Raw genomic sequence first — 21,382 nt, forward strand, 5'->3', positions numbered from 1 at the left:
CCGGCACCGCTCCTCATGGGCCTCCTGAAACTGAGCATCCACATGCACACGCTGCTCCATCACCTTTCAGCGAGTTTCAGCCAGCATCATGCTCTGCTCGCTGCACTGTGTCCTGCAGGGACTCTGGTCCTACAACACAGGGCCCCTAGCGGAAGACACTTGTCACGCATATTGTGAGGCAAGATCTTGGGGGGTGGAGTGTGGGGAAAGAGTCCCAGAGAGCAGTTTCCAGGCCCTCGACCTTACGTGGAAAGGTGCTGGCTTGGTTATTAGTTGGCCATCAGCTGTTACAGGTGAGCCATTAGCCACTCATATAACTGCCGTGGCTACACTAGGATGTTGGTGGTTGGTTGGCAGAGAAGCAATTGGCGGATTGCAGTCAGCAAGGGGTTGATTGGTTGGCAGAGAAGCAGAAGGCAGGTTGTGGATCATTTGGCTCCTGCTTCCTATGTCTCCAAACCAGCCGCCAGCGAGAATATAGTGGTATGACCCCCCTATCTATGGCTCAATTGGTGTTCCTTTTTGGCCTCGCCATATCCTGGTTCTTATGCGGGGAGCGGGACCAGAGACCCTGCATGACAACTTCTAAGATCATCTTGACCTTAGGTGCATTTGCCAATAACTCATCAATACAGTGTGATGCTACCAAACACTTTGTAACTTTCCTATCATTAATGCACTTGACTCCTTACTCTCACACATTCCCCTCCCAGTCACAAAATCCTATCAAGTTACCTTATAGATATTTAACTCTATTCTCTCCTCTCCATCCCTATTACCACTGCCCTTCATCATCTGTCAAATGAAATGCTGAATGCAATTGCTTCCTAACAGGTCTCCCTGCTTCTAAACCGGTCCTCTTGCAATGCAAATTGCCCATCAGTGCTGGTTTAAACCTTCCATAGGCCCTTCCTTTATGGCTCCTGCACAATTCTCCTGTCTCTCAAAAACAGCCAACCCACTTTGAATGTTTACCCTGTGCTAAGCATTTTGCAAACATTATTTCAATTAACTCTCACTAGAACCCTTTACATACAATGCTGTTGTTGTTCCCATTTTACAGAGGAGTAGACTAAGGCATATAGAGGCTAAGTCATTTGACCAAGTTCCCACAGCTGGGAAGATGCAGAGCCAGGATGCAAACTATTCCAAAGCCCATATACCCTCTTAGCCACTGCATCACACTTCTTCACAGATGGACCCTCAACTCACAGCAGTACTTCCTGCCTGACACTCTGCTCCCCAGCAACACTGCACTGCCTAGAATTTCTCACATACATCCATGTTGTTTCTCCACTCAGTCTCTTTGTTCATGCCATCTTGGTAATGTCCTTCCACCTCTCCTTACCCTTGACCTAGGTGATTCCTACCTATCTTTTTTTTTTTTTTTTTTTTTAATTGGAGAAGGGGAACAGGACTTTATTAGGGAACAGTGTGTATTTTTCCAGGATTTTTTCCAAGTTGTTGTCCTTTCAATCTTAGTTGTGGAGGGTGCAGCTCAGCTCCAGGTCCAGTTGCCGTTGCTAGTTGTACGGGGCGCAGCCCACCATCCCTTGTGGGAGTCAAATCGGCAACCTTGTGGTTGAGAGGATGTGTTCCAACCAACTGAGCTATCTGGGAGCTCAGTGGCAGCTCAGCTCAAGGTGCCGTGTTCAATCATTAGTTGCAGGGGGCGCTGCCCACCATCCCTTGCAGGAAATCGAACCTGGCAACCTTGTGGTTGAGAGCCCACTGGCCCATGTGGGAGTCGAACTGGCAGCTTTCGGAGTTAGGAGCACAGAGCTCCAACCACCTGAGCCACCGGGCCGGCCCACCCCCTACCTATCTTTTAAGACTCAGTGCAGGTGTCACCTCCTCTGGAAGTCTTTCCCTATTTAACTCCTTCCCACCCTCGCCCTCTATTCTCTCTGACTGAGGAGGTGCCCTTCGTCTGTACTTATCTCCATTACTATATCCATCACATTGTGTTATCAATTTCATTCTTCTGTTTGCCTCTTCCACTGGACCATGAGCAGCTTGAGACCATCTTAATCATCCTGTGAGCCCAGCCAGTACAGTGCCTGGCATGTAGCAGGTTCTAGGTGCTTCATCATAGAGTTGGAAACAAAGAAAATATTCAAAAAGTGTTTAATCAATTAATTCTGTAATATTTGTTGAATATCTATTTCTAAAATATTATGCCAAGGATATTTTAAAAACCAAATGACATAATCTATGCCCAACATATGCATTTAAAAAAATAAGTTGCACCTTAGTTTGAAAACAATTTTAATAAAAATCATGTAAAATAAATAAATAAATAAATAAATAAATAAATAAATAAATAAATAAATAAATAATAAGTGAGGGGCAGCCGGATGGTTCAGTTGGTAAGAGCGCAAGCTCTGAATAGGGTTGCTGGTTTGATTCCCACATGGCCAGTGAGCTGCACCCTCCACAACTAGATTGAAGACAATGAGCTGCCGCTGAGCTTCTGGCGGGGTGGCCGGATGGCTCAGTTGGTTAGAGCGCGAGCTCTCAACAAGGATGCCGGCTCAATTCCCGTATGGGATGGTGGGCTGCACCCACTGCAACTAAAGATTGAAAACAGCAACAGGACTTGGAGCTGAGCTGCGCCCTCCACAACTAGATTGAAGGACAATGACTTGGAGCTGATGGGCCCTGGAGAAACACACTGTTCCCCAATATTCCCCAATAAATTTTTTTAAGTGATTAGTGAATATCACAGACCATCTGACCATCTGCTGTGGAGGTTCAGAGGAAGAAAAACCACTTTGGGCTGGAACAATCAGGGAGGTCTACAGAGAAGAGGGGAATTTTTAAATGAGGGTTGAAAAATGAGTAAGGCTCAGAAAGCAAAGCTACATACCAATCGTCTAAGTCTAATGTTTGAACAAATATCTAAGCTGAGGACCAAGGCTAGAAATGAAAGGCAGAGCTGAGAAGTTGATCTTCCTCTCATCCTGAGCTCTGTCAGATAAGCCATGCCCTTGTCTGAGTGCAAGGTGCCAGATTCAAATTTTATTCCAGGGCACTTAACCTTTCAGTGATGAGCATCTCTCCTTAAGTCTCAGACAATCTCCTAGTGCAGAAAAACATAGAAATGCTTCTAAACAAATGAAAAACCTAGCGATTGTTAGATCATGAGATACTCTAATAATGACAAAATGTCAGAAACATGTGCAGCCCCATGTAATGAATTCAACAACTACCCTAAGGTCATAAAGGTCTTCCTACAAAATACATGTCATTCTGTTTACATTAAACACAGAAAACTCATTTACAAGTGAATGTCATTTTCATCTTTGTTCTATGGCCAAGTGCATCTCATTTGCATTCATTTGTTTCCCTACTGGAGTGCTTACCACTGTTCTACAGCTGCTGTGGGTTATGCTCTGTACCTGCTACTTACCATAGGCCCACACTCCAGTCATCCAGTTATAGGTCGAAATCATAACCCCAAAGATGGGTTTAGATAAGGTACTTTTAAAGAGTACACATCATAAGGAAATCAAAATTTGATGGTAGTGTTCAGAGAAGAGAACTTTAAAAGTTCAAATGGATATGCACACAAATACATTTTCCATGTTAGCCTACCATTAGGATTTCCATGTTGCCTGGCCGGGAGAAATACAGTTCTACAGCTAAGGTCTCTCATGGATTCTTCACTAAATTCCCAAAAGAACAAAGGAATGGGATGGAGACCCCATTATTGTCTCCCTAGTGCCAAATATGGTCTAGAGCTAAAAGTGATTCTGAGTTTTGCAAGCACAGAGAGAAAGAGCAAGTTGAGCAGTCAGCCAATTATCCATCTCCTAGAGGACGGTCTGGTTCTGACCCTGCCTTGGCCAGCTCATAGCTTTCACTAACCACCTCCCCACTGTAATCAGAGCAGTGACATCTTCCAAAAATGACTACACCTCACCTACAAAATCATTTAGCACAAGTTATTCATTGAAGAATTCTTTATAGAAAACAAACCAAATGTCCACCAACAAAGAAATTGTTTAAGTAATCTATGTATGTCCTCACAATGGAATATTATGCAGCAATAAAAGAAAATAAGAATTAAGGAAGCTCTCATTGGAGACTGTTATGGAAAGACCTCCAGAGTATAAGACTATATATATATATATATATATATATATATATATATATATATATATATATATATTTGTTCTTGGGTGTTTATACTTATAAAAAGAAACACTGAAAGTATACAAGAAACTAAAATATGTGGTTACAAATACAAATCCAGCTTTTGTAGGTTCTGACACTCATAGGATTGGAGGGGACCACTTTAAGAAAAAGAAGGCAAAATTAGGTATAGGTCTTGGAAGCAACTCGTGCCAGTGAGCTTCACAATAAGTCTACCTCTGGTAATTACCTTGGGGTAGACAGGAGTGCACAGAAATGAGATGGAATCAATACTCCTAAATATAAAGTTATTTATATAGTTATTGTCTTATAACATGTGAGCACATTACCTATTTCAAAAGCAAAATTAATTTTTTTTAAATGCCAGTCTCCAAATGTTCAAGGCCTCACTCCTTCTCTACCTCCTTTCATTGCATCCCAACCTTCATTGTTCTAGCTTGGTTTCATTCTGTTCCCTGATATGTACGGGGATTCTGCCTCAGCCTGGCTCTTTCCAGATAATAACGTACCTGGAATTCTGTTTTGATTTTGTCCTTATATTTCACTCTTTCTGATCACCCCCAGCAGAGCTGCTTTAGGCCATCTCAGTCCCACCCCTGCACCTTGCCAGCCTAGACTCCCAGGAATCCAGCTTGCTACATGGGAAAAAAAGTTTGAAAATTGACTGAACTATATAGCACAGGTGATCAGTCCCAAGAAATTCTAGGAGATTAGGAAATTTTTCAAGCTGTAACTTGGGAATTAGGTGATTCTCTGGCAGTGTACAGTTAGTCCTGAAATTCTCAACAGAATTAAACTATCATACCTTTCTTTCTAGGATTCTCAGGACCATAGGTGAGGCACTCTAGATTCACCCTTATACATACATCTTTGTGTTTAATAAGACCAAGCAAGACTAGACTGAACTAAACTCAGCCTTATAAGGATTTACTGCAATTCAAATAATTTCAAGTACATAACAAGTCAAAATGTTCTCTAATTTATCTCTGGTTCCAGCTGAAAAAGCCTGAGAACCCATTGATATTTTAGTTCACCTCATCTCTGTTCTTTAAAACATTCACTGGATCTAGTTATAAAGGACTGAAACTGAATTTCTGGACACTTCCTACATCCAATGATAGTGTTTTAAAGAGATCATATAGCATGCTGAGAATGAGGCTGCGGAGTCCACAGGCTTAGGAATAAATCCCGGGAATATTTCTAGCTGGCTGTACAACATAAACCTCATTTCCCTTACGTGTAAAATAGGTTGTTTAAAAGAGTAAATGATATAATGAGGATTTAATGAAATGAGGACTGTCAAGGAAACCTCAAGGCAAAGCTGTTTTTCTCACTTTATGAGAATATTGGCCAATATGACTGTCAGGAAGTCCCAGACTACCAATTCAAGACAATAATAAACAAATTGATTTGGGAAATGAAAATAGGGCACATTATATGTACAAACACCTATAAATCGCAGTCAGTATTCTGAGACCACATTTCAGCAGGTTATCTTTATATAATTCAGAAAGCATACATATACACAGAGGGTGACAAAAAATGTATACATATTTTAAGAAAGGAAAAACTGCATTAAAATTGTAATACTCAATATATACCGATAACAAAAAACGAATGCAAACCACGTGACTTTCGCAATTACAAGAGGTGCTCAAACTGGTTACCATCAGCATAATTTTAATACCGTTTTTTCCTTTCGTAAAATGCATATACATTTTTTCATATATATATATATATATATATATATATATACCCTAATGTATTTTTTTCTCTACATCTTCTTGGTTGCTAAGGCATTTCTTTCTCCAGCTTTCTGAAAATCATAAATAAGCTTATAAAATGTGACATCCTACATTGACTCATTGCTCATTGGATTGACTTTTAGCATACCTGAAAGCATTTTGTTGCTCACAGATGTGTTTAGCTATGGTCCAATGCAGTCAAGTGAGCTTAAACCGACCTGGTCATGTTTCCATTTACCTTAAGGTGATAATTCAAGAATCAACTGCTCAATGTGAAATATAGAATCTTATCTTTCTGCTGGTTGTCAGGGATTAAAAAAAAAGACTTAAAACTATCTTTGAAGTTCACTGTGTTCTTATATAAAGCCATCTGCTATTGCATCTCTCTTCACTATATCTCCTGTCACATAAAACACTTCCACCTGAGGCTTTCTACACAAATCACTGAAATTGAGTGTCTGCCATTCAAATACAACTTGCCATAGAAAATTGACATTTAAATCATTCTCTACTTAAAGTAACTTCAGGAACATTACTGTAATGCCAACATTAATAATAGGAAATGTATATTTGCAGCCATTTCTACAATACTGAACTGTACAAAAGAATATTGGATAGAAAAAACAATAGAGAATACTCATTATATTTGGATATGTAATATATTTTGTTTCTAATAAAGGTTCCTCACTCTACATGAAAATGCCGCTCTTAATCTGTTTAATTCTGATTACCAAAAATCTATGCTATCACTTTTATATTCTTTAATAACTTGTGCTTTCATTTTTATCTACTTACATAAAATGCTAAAATTTAAACAATTGAAACATATTGTACTGAAATAAAATCAGGGTCTTCAAATGGAATGCAAGCCAAAGGCACTAACAAGTTGTCTGTCGCACTATTGGTTACACCTCATTTGAATTAAACTACAGTTACAGATGACAGAAGCGCTCCTTTCATCTTTTGTAGGAAGGTCACCCAGCCCAGATCGAGCGCCACGCTCCTTCTGGAACTAAACACGTTGGCCCCGCCGTCTGTTGAGCCCTTCTCTTCACAACTCACACCTGGGTAGCCAAGGGTCAAGTCTGACCTCCCGATGGCGCCAGCGCCTCTGCCGGGTTCTCCTTGGGAAAGCAGCAGATGGCGTGGGCGCGCTGCGCTGGTATCGCAGCTCCCAGCCAGAGCAGGGCAGGGTCATTTAAACACGGACTAGTAGGGCTCCTGGAACTTCCTTGACCTCCTCCTGGTCGCCGGGGCTGGAGGAGGAGGATTCCCGAGTCTTCCTCCCTTTCAGGGATCCAGGACTGTAACACCTAAACGCCCGGAGACTCCCACACCTCTGCCCCAACCCAGAACCCGGAAACTCCTTTTTCCAGTGAGAGCGAAGCTGTGATTCGCAAGAGTGCCACACGCTCCGGCTTTGGCGCAGCACCCGCCCAAGCAGCGACATCCTGGCTGGGCCAGGGATTCCCAGGGGGCAGCACCTGCCCAGATCTTCGCGCGCAGCCAGCCCTCCACCAACAGCAACCGTGGCTCCAAAAGATGAACCAATGACAGCGCTCAGACTAAAAGACGCGCAGCTAATCACCACCCTCCGGATTCTGGAAGCCCAGCAGCAGCAGCAGCAGCAGCAGCACCAGCACTGCTCCCGCAGCTTCCCTGAAGAGCAGTTCTAACCTGGAACCCCGCAGAGACTCACCTCCTTGCCTCAGAAGCTAGATAGTAAATAAACTTTCCCCCAGTAGAACCTTGAGGAATTTCGGCTCTTGCCGTATGCTCTCTGCTGGGCTCAGAAGGGGAGAGAGATGTATGGGCGCTCGTCTCAGCTACATTGTTCTGCGTAAACTCTTCACTCGCCGTACAGCTGAGCATTTCAAAAATTAATGAAAACAGACGAAAAGCATTCTTCTTCCTGTTCACTTAAGCGCTGTGAACCATTTGAACGAGCTCAAAATTGAAAGGTTTGATAAGAGGTCTGAAGAAGTTTCTCTTTAACAAAAGTATGAAAGGCCTTTATTTACTAAAGTTGGTACGAGTTTGTCCGGGGCTAGAAGTGAACCAAGGAGAGAGCGAGTGCTCTGCAAAAATACGCTATTGCTTATAAAAGAGCCTCAACCTTTATCTCGTTCCTTGATGTCTTTAAGATGGAACCACAAAGAGTTGCTAGAGTCGTTTTTAATACTGTCATGCAAGCATAAGGAGTTTGAATCACCGACAGACAGCATGTAGCATACGCCTCGCTGGCCCACAAGATTACAAAGGATTATAATTAAAAAGTTTGAGTGTTGAAAGAAAAGGCTGGATCCTACCAAATGTTAAATTTACTGCTTGCTCTGAGTGGTTTAAATACAAGAGGAGGCTCAGCAAGCCGTCCACCAACTAACTGAGACTAGAGCCAAGAGTTGGAGAAGAAGAGAGGAACAGCTGGGTAGGAGTGAAGACGAAGAGCCCACCTCCACACACACACCAGACCCTTCGCATACGTAGAGGCACTCGTGCGCTCAAACTCAATTCCCTTCCCTCCGTTTCTTTTTTCTTTCCTCTCCCAGTCCCTTTCGAATCTCTCTCTCTCTCTCTCTCTCTCTCTCTCTCTCTCTCTCTCTCTCTCTCTCTCTCTCCCCCCCTCCCTTTTATTATTTCGCATTATAACCTTTATCTCTTGGTTCTCATTCCATCTCTGCTCTCCCTTTCTCTCCCCTTCTCTTCCTTCCCTCTCTCCCTTCTTCCCTCCCTCCTCCTGATGTCTACTCTCCCTTAGAGGGTGCCTCCCTCCACAGGCCTCCCTCTGCTCCTCGCCCCCAAAGTGCCCACTATGCACAGGTACACACACACTTTATTTTTTATACCATATTTTTCCTGTACCTTTTCTGTGTTTAGATATGTTTAGGTACACAAATATTTATCATTGTCTTACAATAGCCTACAGTACTCAGTACAGTAACATGCTGTACGGACTTGCAGCCTAGGAGCAATGGGCTGTACCACATAGCCTAGGTATGGGGTAGGCTATACCATCTGGGTTTGAGTAAATGCACTCAATGATGTTCGCACAATGACAAAATCGCCTAGCGATGTATTTCTCCGTAGGTATCCCCAGAACTTAAGTGGTGCTGTATCGTTTGAGAGCTTACTATGTATGCACCAGGCTTGAGTCTAAGTTTAACTGCATTAATTCATTCAATCTTCACAACTACCCTGTTGCTTATTTCAACGTGTTTTATAGAGGAGGGAATTGAAGCAATCGAGAGATTGGCTCAAGATGCCAAGCAAGTAAGTGGTGGAGGCAAGCCTAGAGCCCACGTCTGTCTAATTTACTTAGGTTAGCAAAACATTTTAATGTCCAAATTAAGTAGGCCCAAACAATCTAGAATCTTTCACTTCTAAAAGGCATGAGGCCTTCTATCTTTTTTTTTTTTTTTTTTCAATCTTTGGTACAAAATAGTCAGTTAAAATCTCAGAAATTTCCAGTGGCTTTAGTATAACCCTCAAAGTTAGTTGTGGTCATCAGGATAAGAAGGATTGAGGGTTGGGGTAGGAAAGTGGGGATAGGAGATTGAAAGAAATAATCTGAGAAACACTACTTCAACTGAGCCATTTAAAAAAGTAATATTGTTACTGATTGTATATCACTGATTGAACTTCACCATTAAAATAAATAATTGCATTGATTATATATGAGAGTGGGCACATCCACGGACACACATACAGATTATGTGAGGCAACCTATGAAGAATTCCAAATGACCTGAGATTAAGAGCCTTTTAAATCTATGTTCAATTTTCATTTTTTATAATATATAGCTATCAATTTACAAACGGGAAAACAGAAGGCCAAAGGATTGTTTGTTTGTTTTCTTAAATCTTTATCAATTTTGAATGTATTTCCTTTCACCAAACTATTTTTAATTTATTTCTTTAAAGACTATTTTCACAAAAAACAACAAGGATTATAGGACTTAGTACTGAGCTGGGGAATGGAGAAGAAAACATGATTTTTAAAGCTGATAAAACTTTTCCCATGTTTCAAATCTGGGCAGCCTTTCCCCATTTCCCTGAGGACTTCCACTATCTGATTTCAGAAAAGTTTTCCAATATTTCTCTATAATTGTGAATTTGGTTTCAAGTATAATTGCTTCAAAGGGCAGGACCATGATACTAAGCAAGTAGTGAGAAGCTGCTGGAGCCCAGGCTAAACAGGCAGATGCTTGGGTTTACTTCCAGTTGTGTGTGGCAGGGCCATCACTGAATGGGGTGGGGCAAGCCCACAGTCAGTATCTGTGGAGAAGAACTGCAAATAGCATAAGGATCTGGCAGAGTAGGTCCTCAATAAATGTAGTGTCATTATCACCATATATGTACATGTTAATCCACACATCTTTTTTATTTTCTTTGGGCTTTCTTTTACAAAGCATTTTCTGGACAGCTGACACACACAAAAAAAATCCTATAATTTCCAGTGAAAGTTTTTTCATGAAAAATCTTTTTACTCATCACCACCAAGTCAGATGCTCCTCGTGCTTCCTGCTGATCGGTCAGGAAAGGTCCATGCCAGCCACCTAACGATGGAGGCCATGTTCTCAACTGGGAGACAGCAGGGTGAACTGCTCCAGTAATCAGGATTCTGGAAATGAAGGGCATTTTTAACTGAGTTAAATCATCAAGGGGCATAACCAGACTTTTTGGTGACCAAATATCTTCCACCAACCTCTGGGAAGAGCACTATAGACCTGCCCCTAGCTGAGGGGATGACTAATCCTCCACTTCTTAAATAACTGCAGTGAAATCCTCCTCAGAGTACTGTGGTGTGAGAAACAGTTTAATTTGAAAACGATTTTCAAATTAAGGTGAGAAATAGAAAGGGTGCTTTCTAAGTTTAGCCCACAAAATTGTTTTATCTTTCCATTAGCTAGCATTTATTTTTATATCCTTAAATAAAGTTACTGCTTCTAACTTTCTGCTCTAATTATTGGCCTCCCAGTGACCTGTTCTCTTCCGTAAAACAGGACCCATATGGTCAGCACAAGCTTGTTGGAATACATGGAAAAAAGAACCTACGTAGAGCAAATAGATCAGCATCTCCAATGAAAATAGATCCTCCTTTAGTGTTTGTTGAATGAATATTAAAGTGTATGCATCATAAAAAGCACTGAGCAAGTTTCTTTTTTTTTTTTTTTTTGCTTCCCAAGGAAAGTTCTGTCAAAATGGTACATAAGAAATAGTGATTTTACAACTCCATAATCCTTTCTTACAAGAAATGTATGTTTTTCTTGAAAGTCATTAACTTCTTCCCATAAACACAAAAACACTTAGTGTGATTAACAATGATTTCAGAAAACAATTGCTCTGCCTGCTGTCTAAGAGCCTATGAAATGCACATATTGAAAATGGTATATTTCCCTATTACAACACTACTTAACAATTATTTTATGAATAATCAAAGTATGCAAGTGTCCTGTGATTTATTTTATTATGAAGCCTCCTCGAAAATCATTTACAAATTAAACTGTTTCTTTAAAGAACCTGCTGAAATTAAGTGAACAACTCTCCTTTGTAGCTTTACTTTTATTAAAGATTGCACAAACTGGAACCAAGACCAAAATACTGAATCCACTGTACATCATTCATTATAAAACAACATACATCACATTTGTACTCTACCAAATAGGACATTTTCTTTACAATTATATATTGCGTGCTCTTAAATTCATGCTTTAGATATTTTACATTTGTCATTATTCTCTTATAAACAATTGCAACTTGACCAATTCGTACACCTGCTACCACTGTATTAAATGCGGCAAGACGTAGATGAAATGGAAACAAGGGTATGGATGCCACATCTACCCAACTGTGACTACTGTTTTGCCTATGCAGTGATATGCTAATGTAAAATACACACACAAAAACATCATTTTAAAAGGCACAATTTCCTCCACAGAAAAGAACAATTTTAAAATACGTGGCAGTTGACATTGGCGCCCTCAAGAGCGCTGTGAAGTTCACATTCCGTGATCCTAAACCTGGAGAGCGGACAGTCTGGGCGGTTGGGGGGAAACCCATCCGCAGAGTCCAGAGACCTGGAGAGCGGGAACGCCATCCCCGAAGGCTGCTCAGGAGACCAGGTTTCTTCTAACCTTTGCTCTGAGTTTCAGCATCGGACCTGGTACTTCTCATTGTTCCAAAATCTGGCGCTCCTCCAAAATAAAAACGGATTGGTCAACTAGGTCCTTCTCACCATCAGGAGAGCCTCTACTTCCAGTACAGAACCCCCACTTCTCTCTGTCCACACCTCCCACATACACCCCTTTCTTCGTTATGAGTCGCGCTGGCCGCTGCCCCCGGCCTCAGGGTCGCTCTGGTCGTCCGTGAAGCAGACGTCCACGTCGCTGTCGTTGTCGCTCTTGGGCTCCCCAGGCTCCTGAGGGTAGTCAGGCTCCGTGCCCGAACTGTCGCCCGCCTTGGCGAGTAGGTTCTGGCCGGGGTGGCGGGACTTGACGTGGCGCTCCAGATCTCGGCGGCGCACTAGCACCTTGCCGCAGAACTCGCAGCGGTAGGGTGTGTTGCCCTCGGCGTGCAGGCGGATGTGCTTGTTGAGATTGCTGGGATCGCCGAATGGCCTCAGGCACACTTTGCACTTGAGTGGCTTGTAGCCGGTGTGCGTCCGCATGTGGATCTTGAGCCCATACTTGCGCGAGTACAGCTTGCCGCAGTAGAGGCACAAGTGACCCGTCTTGGGCTTGCCCGCGCCGCCGCCGCCGCTGCCACCACCTCCCGCGCCACCCGACGCCACGACGCCGGGTGGCAGCGTCCCCGCGTCCAGCCGGCCGCGACCTTTCCCGGACGCCATCTCGGAGAGCTGCTGCGTGTGCATGGCGATCTCTCGGTCGATGCTAGCCAGAGAGCCCAGCTCGGCGGGGCTTAGAGCCGCCGCTGCCGCCGCCGCGGGCCCGCTGAAGTAGGAGATGGACTCTGGATACTTGAGCAGCCCGCCGAAGTGCAGTTTAAGCGGGTAATAAGCTGCGGCGCCCGGTGAGCCATAGAGTAGCTCCCCGTTGTAGACGGTAAAGGCTGGCATGACGGCGGGCAGGTGGCTGCACTCGCCACCGGGGTAGGCTTTGAGCCCGCCTGCGTCGAGGGCCGGCAGCGCGCAGCGCTCCAGGGGCAGCCCGTTGGCGGGGGGCAGCTGCGCGTAACGCGCTCCTGGCAGAGAGGCGGCCGCGGCAGGCGGGGCGCGCTCCACGTGCTTGAAGGCGGACGCCTCTTCCGCGGGCCCGGGGAGCAGAGGGAAGCCGCGCAGAGCTCCGGAGCAGGGCAGGCCAGGCGGCGGCGGCGGGTCCCCTGCGAGCAGGCACTTAGGGTGGTGGTGGTGATGGTGGTGGTGGTGCGCGTGGTGGTGATGGTGGTGGCCCGCGCCGCCCGCCGCCGGGTTCTCCCCGCTTCCTGGGCGCCCTCCCGCCCGACCTCCGCCCAGCAGTCTGCCTAAGGCTAGGCCGGCCCCAGGTTTGCCACCGCCCTCCTCCCGGTAGGGGTCGCCATGAGCGGCTGCAGCTGCCCTGGCCAAGCTGGCAGGCTTGAAAGCTGAGCGCACGCCGGGGTAGAAGGCCAGGCCGCCACCCCCCGCTGGGGAGCTGCCCACGATGCCGAGGAAGTGGCCTTGTCCCCCGGAGGCACCGCTTATTTCCAGGGCGCGTTCCGGCTGCTCCTTGCCCTTCTTGGACGGCCCCCATTTGGCCGGGGGTGGCGAGGTGGCCGATGGCACCGAGGCCTCTCGCTTGATGCTCTCCCTCGCTACGTAGGCCTGGACAGGCGGCGGGGCCTGCGGTTGGGGCCTCAAAGTGCCCACCCGGGCGGCCACGGCGAAGTCGGGCACTTGGGGTTTCGGAGAGAGGCGAAGGCCATCCGCGACCGGGACAGCGCCCTGACGAGCGGCGTGCTCATGGTGCAGGTAGGCGCGGCCCGCGCCGCTACTGAGCACGCAGTGGAAACGTAGGTGCGCCTTAAGGCTGTTGGGGTATCTAAACGTCCTCCAGCAGTACCAGCATATGTAGCGCTCCTCCCCTGCGTGAGAAAGGGTAGAAAAGCGACCCCGTGAGAGGTGAACAAGCAAGAGAGAAAGAAAGCGCCAGCGCACCCAAGGCAAAGTCCAGGTTTTGACCAGAGGTGTGGGCAGAAGCAGGAGTATTCAGGGTCCCAGCGAATAATTGAGTTCGGTAGTCCCACTGTAGCAAGGACCCCGAGGTGTCCCCAAATGGCCAATTTTATCACCATTTCCATCTTCTGGGACTACTTAGAGGCCAACAGGGGTGATCTGGACCTTTCCAACGAAGACTTCCTCAGGGCCGTACGAGCAAATCTTCGTTGGGAGGGCAGAGCTCAGGCAGGCTGGCCGGGAAGAGATGAGAGCAGAGAGCAGCTGTTGCTCTAAATCAAATGTTGAGGCTGTGCTGTGCCCGGGCCCATCTGTTGGCGTTTGCAGAATAGGTGGCGTATGTCAAAGAGTTTGGATAAACTGAACAAAGGCCAATCTAATGGTCGTGAGCTCCTCATTACCAAGCGAGACAATATCCTGTATGTATGGGCCATATGTAATCATTCCTTTTCATAGAACAATGTCTTTCATGTCCATTACCCATCTTTCCACCCCCCTCCCAGCCTTAAACACTTTGCCTGAGGTTTTCCTGGAGCGTGACCAACTGAAGGACCACATAGGGACTATGATTTGCTAATCTTCAAAATTAGTTGTATCTTTATTTCCTCTTTAACCTCATTTAATTTGATGGGAGAAAAGAAAAAGTCCTATGTCCTGTATTCTAAAAACTAAAGGATGATGTTACATTATCTTGTCAGTTTTCCACCTGGTAATTAATTAACTCCCAGATAGCTGCACAAATCCAAGCTTTGTCAAGTCCTTGGAAAAGATATATAGTTTATTTTTATTACATAAACATACATAAGTGATATACGTACTCAGTTTTTAATAAGTTCATTGTTCTCTACCAGGAATTATATACATGTTTTTTGGTGTCAAACCTTCTTTTGTGTTTAATATTATTTAACATTAGTGTTTAATGTTGTCAGGGTCTGTGAACACAATCAAGAGACATGTATGAAACAGATTCTGATCACATGGTGGAAGTTAATTTTCACTCAAAAAAGTCCTGTTACATCTGTACAGAGAACAGCAATTTGCAAATGGATGTCTTTTTCGATGTTGTGATTTATTGATAATACAGAAAGGAAGGATTTCTGAAAAAGAAGTTAGTTGAGCCACAAGGAAGTATCCAAAGTATATGTCAGACATTAAATTTAATGTAAAAGCTAAATTTTCCCTCCTTGCACACAAGCAGCTCAAACTTCTAAAACATTACTACAGAACAACAATGGGAGAAAAATGCAGATCTTTCTCCCTTCATGTATTTTATTCTGGCTTCGAATAAAGCAAGTAGTACCCCCCCCCCACCAGATAACTAAGGTGGAAGTTCAAGTAAGGAGCTGTTTCTTCCAGCTGAAACCATTGGGAGGCCAGAAAGAAAAAAATGGGGAGGATTTGCCTATGTGACCATATACTAACTGTTTATGGAATACTTGGATAAAATCATTTTAATATTTCTGCTACCTTATATTAAACAGCCATGTAAAATAAATCTTGAAAAGAGAGAAGAGACCTCCTGGGTTCTCTTAGCGTGTATGCTGATTTAATATCTTAACCTTCCTTCTCCTACGTTCAGAACCCCCCTTTCATCACCCCTTTTTAAAGGGAGTTTTCAGATGTTGCCCAGAATGACTTAGCTCAGTGCAAAGCCAAGTAAGCTTTGTTTCTTTAAAAAAGGGGGGAGGGGTCAGTATTTTCCTTAATCTTATTATGGAATTGAAATCCACTGGAATTAGTGAATATTGGGAGAATAGCAGCCATCCCTACTTATTTCTTTCTCTTTTCAAGATTTAAACATACATTAGATATATGTTTTCAGTTCCAATGTGTTTCTTTTTCAGTTTATCCTAACCAACTGACATGTTCTCTGGACTCTGAAATCCAACCTATGCCAAAAGTATCAAACACACTTCATAAGTGACTTCTCCTCCTCTCCTTCATGTTGTGATGTAAGATTGTCAAGATTTCAAACATCTCAAAGTTGAGAAAGTCAGGATTGAAAATAATCCATACATTCCCCAAAAGGAAAATGATGTCTATTTTGACATCTATTACCATATGATGTCTATAAACTGTTGGCTGAAATGAAAACACAAGGGCCACCACTCAAACCAGTTACCTTTATAATATTTGAGAGTGCCTAAGGAAGGGTGTTCTGTGCAGAACAGACGTCCCCTAAAGGCCAGTAGCCCTTGGAATTATTCTGTGATGGCAGATTTGAGAGTTTTCCACTATTCGGGCTTTTGTAATGTTTCTCTTTTACTGGAAGATGTTGACAAGATAATTTAATATAATTGTGATACAAGGAACAAACTAAGATAACTTTCACGAATACATACAAATCTATCCACAAAATCAATATAAATAATTTACAGAAGACAGTGAAGCTTTGAAGTGAAGTGATTCATTGTTCTGAATAAACGTCATTCTGCCTTACAAGTATTCATGAAGTGTTCAATTCCCACATATGTGTTATTTTTTTAACTCTATGTATAAAGGGATGAGATTGAGCAGTCAATTCAGAGGGAGAACATGTGAAAATACTTCACAGCATTTATTATATTGACTTTAAATATCAACTGTGTCTTCAGGAGAAATTACAGATAAACAATTGGCAAGGAAAAAAGAAAGTCATGGAAGGTCTGTGCATTAAAAAGGAGTGTCAAGATCTTAACTACTTTAGCACCTCCCAGCTTTTTTCCACAGGAAGTGTTCTTCAGTGTTCTAGGAAAGATTTGAAAATGTTTTTCTCTTTAGTTAGTGCACCTTAATTTGCATAAATCCGCTCTTGGCTTTGGAAGGGATCAAATAAATCTAAGAAACTGGGATGCATCCCAAATTCAACTTAAGTAGGGAGGGGGAAGTGAATAAAAACCATTTAAATGGAAGAGCCTCACAACCAGGCAACTGACCAACAGTAAGTACCATAATGCTTCTAAAATAATGTAGAAATACTTTACTCTCCTTCAAGCCAGTGGGAAAGAGATGCCCTTCACTTAGAAGTACTCCAGGTTTGTTATGCTTTCTAGTGCTCCTGATGTGATAATATTTTAATGCTTCTTTATTGATTCTTAATTGAGTAAATAATTAAGTCTTTGGGTATGCAATAGGAAATGATGACCCCGGTGAAGTTCATAAAGAGTATTTTTTCCCTGCCACCATGAGCCAGATTATTACTGTCACTTATCATTTACTGTTGATTTTAAGGGGGTAGTGGTAACATCACCTCTCTGCCCACACGAACTGGGAGCGTGAATTCAGTTTTACACAGCGCAAAAGAAAGGCTTTTTCAAGTCTGGGGACTCTCCCAAAGACCAGAGGAGGGCTGGACTCTTGTCCACCCACGCTGGCCAGGAGGCCCTCTGGGAGGCGGTACCTTTCTCGTCGTGCGTAGGAGTTGCAATTGTGGGGATGTCAAACCACTGAGCCAAGGAGTTGGAATACCACACGGTCAGCTCCTCCCCTGGCTGGACGTCTCGAAGCGCTCGGTAGAAGATCTGGGATGTAAGGAACAGGACAGCTTGCTGTCATTTCTTGGATAATTGGTCAAAACACAACTGAGAGAAAAGGTTGGAATCCCCGTTCTGAAGCTGTGTGACCTTGGAAAAGCTATTGGATCTCTCTGAACCTCATTTCCCTCAATCTTCAAATGGTAAATAATAGTATCTACCTTACAGGGTTGTTGGGATGTTTAAATGAGACGGTAGCTAAAGTACTTTGCTCTTAATACGTATTGGTGGCCACCTCACTGACGGTTAGGCAGATAGAATTGGCAGTGGGGGGAGGGGAAGTCCGCAGTACCTGTCCTCCGGGTAAGTCTGCAATAGCTTCCAGAGTCTGTTCCTGGGGGTTCCTGGCTGCCCGGATTAACCCTATCCACTCCAGAGGAGAGCCCCCCGACTCGTCCACCAGCTCCCCTCTCACCATGCGCACCTGCAACATAAGCAGTGGTCGTTCTCCCCCTCGCCACAGCCAGGCCCACAGCCCAGAGGGAAAATTATCCTCAACCGCACCAGATTCAGGAAACTGCTTGTGTTCGCTGTGGACTGCTGGGAGGAGGGTAATTCCTTAGGACCTTTGCTTGGGAGAGGAAGGAAGAGTGGAGACCGGCGAACAGTCCGCCCCCTCTAGCCCCACCTTGACAACACGAGGAGTGAGGGCATTCTCCCCCTTCCCCAGCACCAGGGCTCATTTTATACCAAGACGTCGCCCACTCCCACCCCAGCTCTCCCTCTTGCGGCTCCGAGAGCAGCCCAATTACCAGGGTAATGACGTTTCAAAGTCAGTCCCAAAACCCAGTGTCCCCCACTCTCTCTTGTGTACTCTCGTTCTCCAGTGCGGAGGTGAGAGCAAGTCCGGCAGTGAAAGTGTTTGAACAAAGTGGCCGCACGCTGACCGGCTATTTAAAAGCAATTAAAGCGCATTTAAAGAAGAAGGCGTAGTGCGCAGCAAACGCTGCTTTAGTCCGCGGAGGAGATGATTGCGTGAGCAGCCAGATGCGAATCCCTCTGCCTGGGCATCAGAGCGATTTCTTACAAGAGAGCTCTAGGCAGCAGCAAACCAAAACTAGGGTCCTCTCCCACCCTACCCCACCCCCCACACCACCACCACCACCACCACCACCACCACCTTCATTTCCCCGTGGTTGTTCGCCGACCTCTGCCGGCTGGCATGCATGAAGGCGGGAGGGGCCTAGAAAACTCCTCTCTGGTCAGGGGTCGCGACGCTGTTTTGGGAGTCAGAACTGGCGGGTTGGACTTGACCCCTCCCAGTTGTGATCCTGTGCTCTCGAAGCCCGGCAGCAGGTACCCAGACCAGGTGCCCTACACGGGTGGGCTCTCCTCGCCCTTGGAGCCCGCTTCAGAGCAATCACCTCTCTCCATTTACCCCAAAAAACAACTGAGAGGAAAGGTTGGAATCCCCACTCTGACACTGTGTGAGCGCCAAACCCACAAAGTAGACATCCGCGGAAATTTGGGGAGGTTCTAGGAACTGAGAGTTTCCCAAGGATTGTTTTTTCGGAGGAAATGAGATTTAATTATTCTAAGGTAAAATAAGCCTCAAATTAGCTTACTGAAGGGAAGAAGGAAAGAAACGTCCGCAATGCCTGGAGCCTTGCAAAACAGGAAAGGCGCATTTGCGGATAGAGGCCGGGAGCATCCGCGCCTCTGAGGAGACCCCAGAGATGCGGGAAAACGCGGGTTCCAAGTGTCCTGGCACGCAAACAGCCCTGTACACCCCACCTGGGGGCCGTCCCCTCTCAGCCACATCCTCTTCCCTCAGCCCGGCCCACGTCCATTTCTCAGTTAATGAGATTTGCAGGGAATAATCGAAGTTCCCTTCCACCTGGCAGAGTTAGCAGGTAACGAATCAATCACCCCTTTCCTCCACTTGCCCTATTTACCAGTTTCCTGGGCCAGGGAAAAAGGAGGCGAACGATAGGGGGCGGAGGTTGGAATGGCTAATACCTTTTTCTTGGGCCCGGGTTCCCTGCGGTCTGACAGGTACTTGCCCAGCTTGAAGGTTCCTGGCACCGGCCCGAGGCGCAGGCCGGCCGGGATACAGCAATCGGCACTCACGCTGGTGGCTGGACCGCGGGCGGCTCCGTGCATTGCTGCCGCCGCCGCCAGGCAGGCTCTTGGGCGCGCGGGGTCCTCCGCAGGGTGCGAGTGACAGAGCCGCAGTCGCGCGCGAGCCAGGGAGCCGCGCCCCGACGTGCGTCCTCCGCCCGCGGAGTGACGCGGCCGGGCATGCACTGCGCCTTTTCTATCAGGGCGGGCGCCTTTTGGCACTGCTAGCGCAAGGGCGCGGAGTTTGGTGAGAGAGTTGGGCTGCGGAGCAGCTGCAGAGTCCCACCCGAGAGGGTCACATGGAGTGGTTCCCTCAGCCCCCTGCATAATCGAGGCCTCTGAATGGCTGGCTCACAATGGTCCAGGCGACCTTCCCATTCCTAAAAATCCAATTTGTCAAGGGCGAAGAAAAGGCGATGGTGAATCAAAGGTCCGGCGGGACCATTAATCCTCAGCATGGGGTATTGTCCTCGAGACAGTTACGATATTTTAAGTGACAAATCCACTGTATAATTTCTCCATAAATTTTACTTCCTTTTATTGTTCGCAGACAAACCAGTTTTGGGAAATAAGTGACTACTTTAAGTCTACTTGGCTGATTCCTTTGAGCTTCGATCTACTTCAAAGATTTTTAATTCTCTCCCCTTGGCTTTATTGTAAAGGAGATTAAACAAAGAGATGGGGACTGTTTGGAGGACTTGTTAACTTCTATTGATTTCTGGCGTGTGCCATACAGAAATTAGGCAGGTACTTGATGGGAAAACACCAGAAAATACCTACACTTTTTAAATGACGACCATATTACCATTTCAGGGGATTGGGTTCAGGCCAGTGGTCTATTTAGAACCGTTTTATGGTTCCTTCTGTTCAGTTTCGCCCAGAAATACGAAGCGTCTGGACCAGTTTGGGGAGACAGGGTCATCTGTGCATCACTGCTCTCGGGGACACCGGGGGCCCGCACTTTCTCTGGAGAATGGGAAGCGGCCGCACGGCCGCGGCTTTGTGGAATATCTCCCTTCCCCGACTGCACCCGAGGAAGAAGAGAGGTTCTGCCTGCTGGGTTTTTAATTATGTCTCCCCAACATGCCAACCAACCGCCCTAAACCCTGATTTGCTTTTAAGTTTAAAATGGGGGAGAAATCTTTGGGGCTAACTTCCTGAGAACCAACAAACTGTACCTTTCTAAAAAATAAATAAATAAGAAAGAAAAAACTCTAAAGGCGGGGAAAAGAGATCGAGTCGAGGTGGGCATTGGCAACCCCTGCCTCTAGTCCAGTTCTTGAGCTAGGAGAATAGGTACTTCGGAGTCAAACGAGAGTGCTCCTCGTTTTCTTTTAGGGAAGCTTTCTATTTGTGTGGGGACATTTATTTTCATAATATATGGCCGACTGATCCAGTTCATCAGATATTTATGACAGTTCTACCACATCTGCCACGCTCTGCTAATCCGGGGCACGCTGCTCCCCAAATCCTATGGACTTGAACTCGAGCCCGACGCGGAATTCCTGGAGAGGACTGAGTGACTCCGGGTTTCTGGCCTGGTGTGGGTGGCCCAACCTCTGTACAAATGGGCAGAGGACTCCCAGCAGCCGCCACGTGGCATTCTCCAGTGGGCTCTGCTTTGCCCACAGAAGGTGCGGTTCTTAGACCACGGACAGGGGGATTCGTTAACAACGGCGGCAGGACGCAAGGTGGTGACACTTGTAACTCAGCACTTTGTCCCACGAGGTCCTCAAAGAAGTTCTGCGTGGCACCCCG

General features: G+C 45.4%; 1 protein-coding gene across 1 annotated transcript; it reads right to left on the reverse strand.

Moving 5' to 3' along the window:
* Nucleotides 1-11,703: 11,703 nt before the first annotated feature.
* PRDM13 (PR/SET domain 13) lies at nucleotides 11,704-19,699 on the reverse strand. The gene is made up of 4 exons (XM_019738866.3): nucleotides 19,523-19,699; nucleotides 17,856-17,987; nucleotides 17,431-17,551; nucleotides 11,704-13,960 (listed from the first exon to the last, which is right to left on the reverse strand). The coding sequence occupies exons 1-4, from the start codon at nucleotides 19,664-19,666 to the stop codon at nucleotides 12,216-12,218; spliced, it is 2,142 nt and encodes a 713-aa protein (XP_019594425.3). The 5' UTR covers nucleotides 19,667-19,699; the 3' UTR covers nucleotides 11,704-12,215.
* Nucleotides 19,700-21,382: the final 1,683 nt, after the last annotated feature.

This window comes from Rhinolophus sinicus, chromosome 2, assembly GCF_057876585.1.
Source record: "Rhinolophus sinicus isolate RSI-liver-muscle chromosome 2, RSI-T2T, whole genome shotgun sequence".
Taxonomy (NCBI): domain Eukaryota; kingdom Metazoa; phylum Chordata; class Mammalia; order Chiroptera; family Rhinolophidae; genus Rhinolophus; species Rhinolophus sinicus.

What these genes read in the sequence shown, in the direction of transcription:
- PRDM13 (XM_019738866.3), bottom strand. Translation starts at nt 19,666, where the DNA reads ATGCACGGAGCCGCCCGCGGTCCAGCCACCAGCGTGAGTGCCGATTGC. An exon ending in AACCCGGGCCCAAGAAAAAG is followed by an intron (nt 17,988 to 19,522) that starts GTATTAGCCATT and finishes CTTATGTTGCAG; the next exon opens with GTGCGCATGGTGAGAGGGGA. An exon ending in CAGACTTACCCGGAGGACAG is followed by an intron (nt 17,552 to 17,855) that starts GTACTGCGGACT and finishes CTTACATCCCAG; the next exon opens with ATCTTCTACCGAGCGCTTCG.